General features: G+C 37.6%; 1 protein-coding gene across 1 annotated transcript in view; it reads left to right on the forward strand.

Annotated features, from left to right (window-relative positions):
• Positions 1-13,155, forward strand: part of COL24A1 (collagen type XXIV alpha 1 chain) — a gene marked incomplete at both ends in the record, with an annotated part of 264,900 nt that overhangs the window by 46,018 nt on the left and 205,727 nt on the right. Inside the window, one exon of the mRNA XM_084243185.1 lies at positions 8,774-8,818. Coding sequence (XP_084099311.1) covers positions 8,774-8,818 — 45 coding nt within the window. The remainder of the gene's footprint in view (positions 1-8,773; positions 8,819-13,155) is intronic.

Below are 13,155 nucleotides of genomic sequence, written 5' to 3' on the forward strand. Positions count from 1 at the left end.
ATGAAGCAATTGCAGCCTCAGCAGCATGAGTTTGATCCCTGGCCAGCCAGGGAGCAACCCACATGGCGTGGCAGACTTCTCCTGACTCTCCCGCTGCTCCCCTCAGCAGTGTATTTCAGTCAGTCTGCCTGTTCTATTCTCTATTCTGTCTCTGGCGGGCCCTCTCACTCCCGGCATCTCTGGCCTATGCCCCAGCTCTTGTATGCATAAATAAATAAGTCTTTAAAAAAAAATTGAGACAACAAAAACAAAGCTAGTACATCAGGAACAGCTACTTTTTCTCTCCAGTAGATTTTTGGTTTGCCTCTTCCCTAGCACATTTTCTCTCTATCTCCCTCCACATTTTTTTTTAAATTAGTATTAACATCTTTAACAAAAAATGTGTTTTCCTAGATTGACTGGTTACAGTGCCTCCACTCACTTACATTTATGTAACACTTATTTTCCTAAAACCTAAAGTTTGCTTTCGCTTCCCACTAAATATCTACATTTTTGCCAAAAAGCAGTTAAGTTGGATCCAGAGTTCATGCTGTGTTGGCTGGAAGTCAAGAGTCATAATTCCGAGCTTGGACTCCAGATGGACTTTTAAATTGGTTTTTAATATAGCTGATCAGTTGTTACATAAATATGGGAAGTCTGCTATTTAAAATTGTGAGAATAATAGCAGTGATTTCAATGGAAGCAGTTTTTCTAGGATTAAGAGAATATGCCAGAAGGGAGCAGTTCAGCACATTTTAGTGTGAAGGTATAACTCAGAGTAATTGTGAAACATGGCGCTGGAAGGGATCATGCTCAGCAAAATAAGCCAAAAAGAAAAAGAAAAATACCGGATGGTCTCAGTCATAGCAGGAATCTAGAAAACTTAAATAAGGGATCAGGAAAATGAATAACTATAAGAAAGTGAAAATCAAAATCAACAAAAAACTATGAACCAGAGACACTTTTTGGGGGTTGGGGGCCGGGAGGGGAGGGATTGGGGTCAGAATGGGGCATGTGCAGTTGTATGGGGGAATATAAAAATAAAATTTATTATTTAAATAAAAAAAATTAAAAAAATTAAAAATAAAATAGATTTTTATGAATAATGTTATAATGGTACTTTTCTGAATATAAAAATACTAATTACTGTGGTTTTAGTGATAATTCTAAATCTGAATTTTCATTCCATTTTGGTGGAATTTTTGCATTTATTAAAAGAATTCCTCCTGTGGCAGAGGAGGTACACAGTCAATATAGTTGCAATGTTGGAAAATCAAAAAAGAATATCATGTGCAATGCATGGAGATTCATCAGTCGTTCAGAGTATACAGCTTTTCATGATCTATTGAAAGCAAGGACATTACTATGGACCTACAATGTACTTAACATCAATGAGTATAACAGTAAAATCAGGCTTACTTTAAAATGAGTGCCTGAAGAGAGAAACTAAGATTTTACTATTCCATAGTTAACTGTATAGACAATCTTTTTACCTGCCTTCTCTAAATATCTGTGTAGCTATGTCTTCCTTTGGGTTTCCAGGCCCAAGTGTAGTACTGAAAATCTAGTATAAATTTTGCTGAGAGGCTGTGCTGGCAGCACTGGTATCCTCTCTTCTACAGTCCTCCATTCCCACTAATAGCAGGGGGAGCCAAGAACAAAGCCTACAATCCTAAACTCGCAGGCAAGCTGGCAGTTGCCAAAGTGATGTGACTTTCATTTATTAACAATAAATTCATTGGATTAACATTATTTCAGTTTCCAGGAATCTCAATAAATTTTCTTTGTCCTAAGAAAAAGCTTCATATAGGACCATTTCAAGAATTAGTTTAGAATATTTTTTTTCTCTGTGAGAACTAGTTGAGACGGACTGCAATTGAGGTTGATGGGACCAAAGAAAAAACTGAGTACTAGTTAAAGGAGGTTGGTAGGTACAGAGGTTGGCACAAGTTGTAAGTGCATGAGGAAGTATATTTCAAGTTGGGGAAGTGAGTGGAATAGAGAAGATTGTGCTGTTTTCCTATCACTTAAGCTGTCAAGCTCCCCAGTTACCTGGGATCATTCTTCTCTTTAATACTTTTTTTAATTTATAAAAATGCTTACTCTTAAGACTTCAGGAAATTTGTCTTAACCCCCAAATGTGCTCACATCCTTTTATTTTCTTTTCACTCTGAATTCTTACTCAGGGTTTTTTTTTTTTTTTAAATCAACTAAGCATTGTATCACTATTTTAAAATTTCATCTTAGTTTTCTCTGATTATTTTGGTCAAAACGTTGTTAAACGCCTTTGTCTATGTTCCCTAAGGCATTGCTGATGTGAGTCCTACAATGTTAGACAAATTTTATTATATACTTGGAATTACCAAATGAATAAAGTAATATTACATTACAGAAAAAAAGTAATATTAGTACATTACATTGCATTACAGAAAACTATGCAATGGTAGTGGCTAAAAGAAAATACATGAGTAATTTAGGAGATAGACTAAGTTTAAGTGCAGGACAGTATCTTTTTTACTGGGTTATCTCAGCTCAGTGACTGGCACATATTAAGCTTATATTAGTAAATGATTAAACCCCACTGCTCTTATGTTTAATTTACTGTGTTTTACCCCAGTCTTTCCGATCATCCTCCTTCTATGGTAGAGTCTCAAGTCAGTGTTCCCTCTCTCTGGTCTCATTTTCCCTAAGTCTTCTGACTCCAAACATCCTATTCCCCTTTTAGACAGGCTGAGCAAACCTAGTTATTAACCTGTGGCTAATTGCTTATGTGATTTTTGACATTATTCTGAATAAGGTCAACCCATCCCTGCCCCAGCTTCTTGTTATTAGGCAAAAACAAAATATTCAGGGAAGTTGTTTGAAATAAAAGAGCAATTTTCCTCTGACATAAAATATCATGAACTCTAGGATGATGCGGTTGTTCTGGTTGCATGCTTTCGTCCTGCAATTCTTCAGGTATCCAATATTGTATAAATAAGGTATAGTGCCTGCCCTCAAGGAGTGTCCTGTCTAAAAAAGGAAACAGATACACAAGTATATTCTTTTGCTATGGTAAGTGCAATGATGAAAATGTGAGTTGGTTATTATAGGATATAGTTGAGGGTTACTCATACTTCCCTGAAAGAGGGGGGGCAGTGTTTAGGGTAGTAGGGAAAGAGTTGACATCTGAGCTGAGTCTTCAGAGTAGAAGATATCCTAGTGATCCAGTGATCTGGTAGTTAAGAGGACATGTGCTTTCTACACACAGGTGTCTGAATAGATAGAGGCTTGGTGGAAGAAAACTACCTCCTGAGTCCTGAAGTGTGAGGCAGGAGGTGTCAGGAGAACAGACTTGGGATATTCAAGGGACAAATTATAAAAGAACTTGTATGCCACGGCAGAGCATTTATCGTCTATTAGAGAGCTACTGAAGAGTTTTTAAAAGGGGCATGTCAAAGGCAGTTTCCTAAAAATAATAACTTATTGTGATAGATTTTTAATATGTTTCAAAATATAATTTGTAATTTCCCTATCAACCCATCCTAAGGAATATGTTCATATAAGTTTTTCTCAGTATATTCATCAGAGAAAGGTCATATGTTACTAGTTACTAGACCTTTTTTGTTATTCTTATGTGAGTGTAGAAAATAACAAATACTTGCCCAAGACTACATTTTAAACTAATTTTTAAAAATAAAATGCCAGATCCTTAGATTGGAGTTGTACCAAAGTTTGAATATTGGCAGTTTTCCCAGAAACTTACTCCCTTTGCTTTTGAAAACTTTACCAACTAGTGTTTAAGTAGAAAATACATGATGCATATAGTCACAAACATAGGGAATAAATGAAGTCTTTTATAGAATAGTGATGTTGATGACAGTATATTAAAGACATAATGACATTAAAAATGGCAAAAAGTTGTTCTCTCTCATATTTACCTTTCATTTCAAACATTAAGAAAATGAGATAGGGCCTCCCCTGCTGGCACAGTGGTTGAGCGCTGGGTTGCAAAGCTGCCTGCAGCCTCTGCAGCTCCGGTTCGATCCCCGGTCGCCAGCGAGGGTCCCGCATGGCGCGCGGATCTCTTCTGCCGCCCATTGCTCCCCTCAGCAGTGTATTTCATCCGTCTGCCTGTTCTGCTCCCCGCTCTGGCTCTGGTGAATTCTCTCACCCTCCCGCACTTCTGACTGTACCCAGTGCTTGTATAAATAAATAAATAAATCTTAAAAAAAAAAGAAAGAAAATGAGATATATTGGATTCTTAGAATCTGTTTTTAATTCAAGAGTTTCCATCCATTCATTCATTCACACAAGTCTCTTCATTAGTTAAAGAGCACTTACTATGTGCCAGGCACTGTTCTAAGCACTATGGACACCACATTGACTCAAATAGACCTGAAGCTTAAGTTTAAAGAACTTTATATACCATCTCTAACTTTACCACCCAAATTAATTTATAATCATCTTTCACCTAGACCATCCTAATAGCCTCCTGCCTGACCTACTCTCTTCCCTTCTCCCCATCAGAGTCCCCATCTTTGTTTCAGACCACAGAAAGAAATTCCCTTACGTATGAACCAGAGTTTTTCTTTGATACATCAATTGTATTTGCATTCTTCCTACATCTCCAAGCCCAAATTTGCTTTTATCTATGCCTTTGTTTTTTATTGAATGAAAGTTTTAAAAAGTAGTGATTTTTTTCCAGATTCAAGTTATCACAGAATACTAGCAATAAAAGGAAATTTTAGCAGGAATATAATTCATACTGTCATTTTACAAGTGAGGACTTTAAAGCTCATGATATAGCTAGTTCATGACAGTTGGTCAAACTGGACTTAGAACTCAGTGTGCTTGGTCTGTTCTTTATTAGCATTTAAAAAAAATGTTTAGGTACTTTTGATTATAAAGAATAGAGATTTTAGGCTATCTCAAGGAAGAAAAAATCCATTCTGCAGCCTTGAGGGAAACAAGGACCCTAAAACTGGGAATCTAGAAATAGGCCTTATGGCTGGTCCCCTGGGGTCAGGCAGCACTGTGGGGCTGGTAGGGTTAATTAGCCCATCTTTCCACTGTCCCTTTCTGCAAGAACTAGTACTGATCTCTCTGCATCTTCCTTTTTGTGTTGTCCTGCTTTTCTTCTGACAACTTTCTCAACATAATTTCTGCCTCCTCTCATTTTTTACTTCTACTTTGGCTTTTTTAAAAAGATTTATTTATGCATACAAGAACTGGGATATAGGCAAGAGGTGTGGCGGGGGGGTGAGAGGATTCACCAGAGAGAGAGTGGGGTGCAGAATAGGCAGACCTACAGAAATACACTACTGAGGGGAGCAGCAGATGGGTCATCAGAGGTCTGCTGTGCCATGTGGGTAGCTCCCTGCCCGGGGATCGAACTCGTGCTACAGTGGCTGTGGATAGCTTCATAGGTTGCATCTTAACCCCTTGAGCCACCAGGGAGGCCCTACTTTGGCTTTCTTGCAGCATATCAAGGTTCTTACTTTCTCTTAATCTTTCGTTTTGAATCTTTCCAGCTTGAGCTCTCAGTGCGAAGGTACATGCTTTTTTGCCCCCCTTTTTAATAGTCCAACTTACTTTAAAATTATTTGATTGTCTATGCTTGTCCCTTTTTAGACAAAACTTTTTCATCCGCGTGACCCTATAGATTATTGTCCTCTCTTAGATCAAGTGCCATCTCCTATAGTGGAGGTGGAATGGGAGGGAGGTTATGAAGAAAATTGATGTGGGCCTCCAATGGTGGCGCAGCAGTTGAGTGCTGGGCTGCGAGGCTTCCCACAGCCTCTGCAGCGCCCGTTCAGTACCCAGTGATGGTCCCACATGGCGCGACAGATCTCTCCTGCCGCGCCTGCTTCTCCCCTCAGCAGTGTATTTCATTGGTCTGCCTCTTCTGTTCCCCGCTCTGGCTCTGGTATATTCTCTCGCCCTCCCATACTTCTGACTGTACCCAGTGCTTGTATAAATAAATAAATCTAAAAAAAAGAAAAAAAAGAAAATTGATGTTGCACCCTCATCAGAGTCTCTGGATATGGAAGAATTCAGTACTTAATTAAAAGGGAATAATACAGACAAAAGATATCATAATTAACATATCTAGTCCACTCTGATAAAGTGCTTTGGGGAGTCAACTATGGAAGAAGTTGTACGACCACTCATTCCATTTCACTATGGGTTAGGAGAGAAAAAAATAGTGGGAGAAAAATAGATGACTGGATCAAGAAGATGTGGTATATATACACAATGGAATATTATTCAGCTATCGAAAAAGATAAACTCATGCCATTTGCAACTACATGGATGGAGCTAGAAGGAATTATGCTCAGTAAAATTATCAGAAGGAAAAAGAAAAATATCGGGTGGTTTCACTTACAGCAGGAATATAGGGGAACCAAATAAGACTCCAGTGTAAAAAAATACAAAACACAATGAAGCAAAACCAGACAATTATAAATCAGGGACATACTGCAGGAAAGGAGGAGGGAGAGGGATCAGAGGGAGGGAGGAGCACAGGGGACTGTGGTGATGGTGCATGGGTGCATTGGGGAAGGAAATTCTATGGGGAATACACCTGAAGGGTTGGGGGGGAAGCAAATATTGTTAGAAAATGAACAATGTTGTAAAAACTTTAAAAAAAAATAGTGGGAGAAACAGGGGCCAAACAAAGGATGATAAGTAACTAGTCACAAGGTTTTACAGAAATAAAAATAAGTAAATGAATATTTGGACATGAAAAAAAAAAAGACAAGGAAATTATTTCATGGCAGAATCCTCTGTGTGCCTCTTGCCTTGACTCTTCATTTCTCACTTTCCTGACACTCTCCAGGGAAGCACACGTCCCATCCTCCTGTAGCTCCTGCCTCATCCCAGGGAGCACCGCCTCAGTGCTGAGGACATTTATTTCCTATTATAAAAAGTATTTCCTATTATAAAAACTTAGCTTTGTGGATAATTTTATTTGTGGAATCTTATGTAACATTTGAACAACTGAGAACAATGTGTTTCATATGTTGTAATTAGCCTGATCTTTGGCTGTTTTCTAAAATGTAAACTCAGGGGCCTCCCCTGTGGCAAAGCGGGTTGAGCGACGCGCTGTGAAGCTATCTGCAGCCTCTGCAGTGCGGGTTCGATTCCCGGCCTGCCAGGGAGAAACCCACATGGTGCAGCAGACCTCTCCTGTTGCGCCCGCTGCTACCCCTCAGCAGTGCTTTCAGTCCATCTGCCTGTTCTGCTCCCCACTCTGTCTCTGGTGAATTCTCTCACACTCCCGCGCCTCTGCCTGTACCATAGTTCTTGTATGAATAAACCTTAAAAAATATATAGTGTAAACTCAGAGGTTGAGTTAAAGCATTAGATGTATAGATGGCACTGGTAAATGTGTGATGTTAATAACCTTGAGTTTAGAGGTGTAATTTCTTTTGATTTTTCTTGGTGGGCTATCATTGATGCTTGAGCAAAGTGATGACAATGAGGATAGCCTGTATTCAAGTCTGAGAAAATTAAATAGAAGAGCAGATTGTTCAATTCTTAACAAATTTAACTATCAAAAAAACATGTTTTTACATTACATGAGTGTAGTCAAATCACTTACTTTCTCAGGGCTCAGCTTTTTTACCTATAAAAATGGCAAAAATACCTACTTGGTAGGATAACCATATAATTAAAGTATTTATTTGGCAGTAACTGGCAGGATGCCTAGTGCAAAGTAGCTCAATGCATTTCCTTTGTTTTTCTCCCTTTTTCTTCTTTCTCAAGGCCACTTCTCTGATCTCTAATAGTTTAATCACAAAAGAACCAAGTCCCAGAAGACAGTACTTTTCTTCCGTCTTCTCTTTTTTTCCTTGTGTAATTTCCTTGTTAGTAATATGCTTACACATAACATGCAAATAAAGCAAAAATCTTTGCCTCCAAATTTGCTTTCTTTTTCTGTCTTTTCTGTTTCCAAGAGACCTCTGTATTTAGGCAGTGTATTTCACTGTTTTAACATTAGTGTCTCAAAAGTTACATCATTTCCTTATTTTTCAAAGAAGTACCTCTTTTAATTTCCTCATTTTCTAACCAAACATCATTTCCTTTTCCAAATCATTAACCCGAGTTGATTGACCCTCAGTGATTAATCCTAGTGACTCTGTTTCACCCATTATTTTATCTTCTGACACCTTAAAAAAATTCATCTTTAGTTTACAGTATATTAATTTGATAGGTCATTTTAGAAGAAAAGGATGTCTTTGGATGTAATGATAGAGATTAAGATTTAATTTTGATTTTGTTACTTGGAAAAAAATTTTTGGCTAGTAATTTCTTAGCCAGCTTTCTAAAATCCCTTTTGATGTAGCCATAAGCAGCCTCTTTCATTTGTCTTATTACATTCATGGAGTACTAAGACAAAAACTTGAATTAGAGGTATTGCCTGGATATGGTCCAGTATTTCAATAATTACAAGCAGATTATGTCAGAGGGCATTTTGTTTCAGCATTATTGAACTAAAACCAACTTTGCAAAAAGCTTAGCAAATCCATTGCTAGATTCCAAGTAAATGATGTTTTTTATTTTTTCAGTACTGTGCTACCATTTTAGCTAATAATAATAAATCAAATGACAATCAAAATTCAGTAGAAATTAGTAATAAGAATTAGCAAAAATTAAATTCTTAATAAGAGCAAGAAATTTTATAAAATAAATTAGAAAGAAATTTTATTGATGAGGAAATCAAAAGTAGGAGTAAAAGTAGCTTAGAACCTATATTTAGTTATTTGGCTTTCGTGGGCTTCTCATACCTTTCTTCACTTTATCCCTGCAGGGTCTCAAAGGACATCCGGGGCTCCCAGGACTTCGGGGTGAACAGGTAAATACTTCCTTTATAATTGTAAGACTTGCATCTTCTCCAATGCAGAAGTCACATATTTCGGAAAATCATTGAGAGATTATTTCCCCTCACATACTATTTTAATTTTTCCTAATGACTTTTACTCTGTTTACAGGATAAGCTTTTAATCGATTATTTGTTATAGTTTCATTTTTTTCAGATTCCAGATTGATTTTCACTATTTGCATTCTATGTTCCAGAATAGCAGTTCTTAAACTATTGTAGTTCAGAAGGCCTTTGAGAATCTCATAAATTATATAATCCTTTCCCCTCAAAAAGTCATAACCGTGCACTTTCTTGTTTATATATAATACACACCCCTGGCAGTGTTCACTATAAACATATGTATGTATTTGTAAGGCAAAATAGTTTGGGAATTTGGTGGATTTTGATTGTTATTCATTCTTTCTCTCTCACCAGAAAATATACCATAGGAAAAAATAAAGCCATATCTTTTGTTGTTCATATGATTTGTAGTAAGCCAGTAAAGCAATGGAAAGAGTAGAAGCTTAGAAACTAGAGTGCTGGATTCCATTATTGGAGATTCAGTAAAAGCCTCAGGAAACCCTAATGGGGGCTCCTGGAAGACATGGATGGTTCCTAAGGGAAAGATATAACGGAAATAAAACCAGTGTTCTCTTTTATTCTCCTGATTCATGTTAAGTGGACTAGTATACTGTTCAGTCCTCGAGTCACTATTTTTCAAGATTGCTAATTGTTGGCCCTGGTAAGCAGAGTGATGTACGTGTCTGTAACAGCTGTAATCTTGGTTTCCTAAAGATCAAACATGCTGAAAAGCATTTAAGCATTTATGAGAAAAGTCAGAAGTGTGGGAGGGATTAGACCCTGTGGAGGAAACATAATTTTGAGAAATGTGTGGCCACCAATGTAGAAGATGTGGTACTTGACAAATTAGTGAGGCATAAGCGGTGCTAATACTGGCCTGCTCTCTAAGCTGGTTCTGTGGTGGTGTGTTACTGTTCTGAGGGTGGTACACCTTTCCTAAGGGCTAAAATCAGTTTTAAAGGTCAGAAAATGTATCTTAGCATCAATTCTTGCGTTCTAGTCTACTTGTTTTCATAAAGAGAACAATTGAAGTTAACCTTGAGGAACAACTAAAATCATTTTGCACTTTAAGTGGAAAAGCTCTGGGCATTAAAAGGAGTGTAACTAATTTTCTAGAAGACAGTCACGTACGCCAAATGTGTAAACACCTATAAGTTACTGCGCAAGCATTTGGAAAAGGAGTTATATCATCTTTGCCAACTCTAACAATAACCATCATTTACTGAGACCAACTGCTACTCCTATTAACTACAGCTTTTAGTAGTATAATTATTTCCTGAATATTTGCATGTGTTAACAAATTTAATGCTCAGCAACACTAAGAATTATTGCAGTTACCCCCACTTTCAAACACATTGTTTTCTCCACGCAATAACCTGTGACCTAGATCATCTTTTTCTATTTACTAGAGAGCGCTGAGATATGGAGAGGGACCCACATTAGCCATGCTGGGATTCTCAGTGACACCTACTGATTCAGGGAGTGTGCTTTCATGCCTAAGTGAGAACTTAATGGGTACAGGAAATTCCTGTTCTGAATTTCCCCAGTGCCTAGAAATATAACTTTGTGTCTAGATGACTGTATACAAACTATAGATTTAAGTGAACCAACATTTTTTTTAAAGATTTATTTATTGATGCATACAAAAACTGGAGTACAGGCCAGAGGTGCAAAGGGGTGAGAAGGTTCATCAGACACAGAGTGGGGAGCAGAACAGGCAGACAGCTGAAATACACTGCTGAGGGGAGCAGGGGTGAGTCAGGAGAGGTCTGCTGCACCATGTGGGTAGCTCCCTGGGGATCAAACTAGTGCTGTAGAGGCTGCAGATAGCTTCACAGCACTGTGCTTAACCTAACCAGGAATGCCCTTTCATGCCACCAGGGATGCCCTGAACCAACAGTTTTTTGAAACCATTTTTAAGTGCAGAGTGAATTGAGTCATGATGTTTGTTTTGAGTTTCTTTTGCATTTCTGTGGCTGTAGCAATGCTTTTGAAGTGTTGTTGGCTTAGAATATGTTTATGCCATATAAAGACTACACCAAATGCTTACTCACTGTCCTTCCCGTAGAGCAGAACTTAGCTGCTCAGTGTTGTTCTGTTGTGTATGCTCTATGGTGCTCGAATGTGCTAGAGTTCTCCAGGTTGTCTTAAAACCTTCTATAAAAATCTAATTAAAATCAGATTTCATCTATATTTTAGAGTAGATTGATAACCCCTTTAGCTGGTTTCATTCCTTTCTATTTGCATATCCAAATACAAGGGCTGGTGACTGGATGTGGGCCTGTATATTTTAGAATTGGTTAGGTCATGAAAGGATGGCTGTAAATGGACTTGAGCAAATCTCATGATTAGAGGGATTTCCCTGGAATACTCTGGGAAGTTATTTGTACTTCAGACCTACACTCGGAAGAAACCTGGAATGGTGGTCTCTGGAGTTAGTTAAATCCTGGCTTCCCACTTACTAACTTAGGAATTTCCATGGTAATTTGATCACTTTGACTCATTTTACCTTTGTATGTAAGGATAATGACACCCATCTCATAGAGCTTAAACAGATTAAATAAGAAAATACATAGAAAATACTTAAAATAGGGCCTCCCTGGTGGTGAAAGGGCTTAAGACACAACCTATGAAGCTGTCTGCAGCCACTGCAGCATGATTTTGATCCCCGGCCAGGAAGCTACCCACATGGCTCAGCGGACCTCTACTAACTTGCCCACTGCTCCCCTCAGCAGTGTGTTTCAGTCAATCTGCCTGTTCTGTTCCTCGCTCTGTCTCTGGTGAATCCTCTCAACCCCCACACCTCTGGCCTGTACCCCAGTTCTTATATGCATAAATAAAGAAATCTTTAAAAAAAAAATACTTGAAATAGTACCTAGCACATGATAGGTGCTTAATTGATGTTATATGTAATATTAATAAGGTAAGGTAATATTTAATATGTAAATATGATTTCTGTAATTCATAGGATATAACTCTCCACATGTAGACAAGAATTTGGCAATCCTCAGAAGCCACTATGAAATTGTCCATTGTCTGACAGATAGATGTATACAGATGTGTGTGTAAATGTGTGTTTGTGTAAACACACATATAACTTTTGTAAGATTGCCTGAGTTCACATCTATGCTATACTGTTTACTCATTGTGACACCTTGGGCAAGTCTCATAGCTTTGCTGTATCTTACTTTTTTTCATGCGTAGAAATGGAGACAGTGGTGTTTGCTTTACAGCAATAAAGTAGATGTAAAGTGCTCGCATCATGGCTGGCACATAAAAAAGTACTCAGAACATCCCCATTTGCCTTTTTTGGTCTATTCTTTATCTTGATTTTCCAAATATTTAGGATTTTGAAAGTGTTTATAAACATAAACTGGAGGTTGCACTCTTCTGTCTGCTTCAGAATGGAGGGGAAAAGCGCTCTTGTCTTTTATTATATCTTTTAATGAATTTTATGTAATAAGGAATCTATAAAACATTGCTGTCACTATTTGAGGTGAAGTAAAGGCAGCACAACACATTCATTTGGAATTTCCTTGGTTCAATAATTATTTAACAGTTGATGAATGAATAAAGTATTAATGGAATGGTTTTTTTAGTGGAGGTATTTCTTGTCACATTCTCACCCAGTCCTGCTCCAAGTTTCCTTGAGTCCACAGGTCAGTCTTCCAATTAAGAATAAAAACTTGTCAATTCAAAGAGTTTATCATTCAGTTTTTTGTGAATTTTTAGAGAGACCTATGTCATGATAAAGGTATTTACATCTTAATATCTGCCTTAATCAGACTTGCTGTAAGTTTACCTTATCATAAATTTGTTTTTTTCCTAAGTTCATTTTATTTTTTGTATTTTTTAAATTGAACTAGCATTGGCTAACAACACTGTATAAGATTCAAAAGTATAACTAGACGCCTCGTCAGATGTGTTACCACAACTCTTCCCCCATGGTATCCATCGTCCTCCAGTAGTCTGTAAGTTTACCTTAGAAAAGAAAAGCCTGGTTTCGCAATTGACCACCCCTCCCTTTTAGTGTTCTGGGGCCCATGATCAGATAGTTAAGGAGAGTTGCAGGATGATTGCAATAAGAAATTTTAAAAAAATACTGGTTATTAAGAAATGTACTAACTCTTTATGTGCCATCCTTGGTTTTTTTGTTATTACTAATAATTAATGTCTTTTTTTAAGGCCCCGATCTAACAGCTTTGTTTTTATTAAAAGTTGCAGTTCATTTTTGCTTCTAATAGATAATT

This window comes from Talpa europaea (genome assembly GCF_964194135.1).
Source record: "Talpa europaea genome assembly, chromosome: 9".
In the NCBI taxonomy this organism is placed as follows: domain Eukaryota; kingdom Metazoa; phylum Chordata; class Mammalia; order Eulipotyphla; family Talpidae; genus Talpa; species Talpa europaea.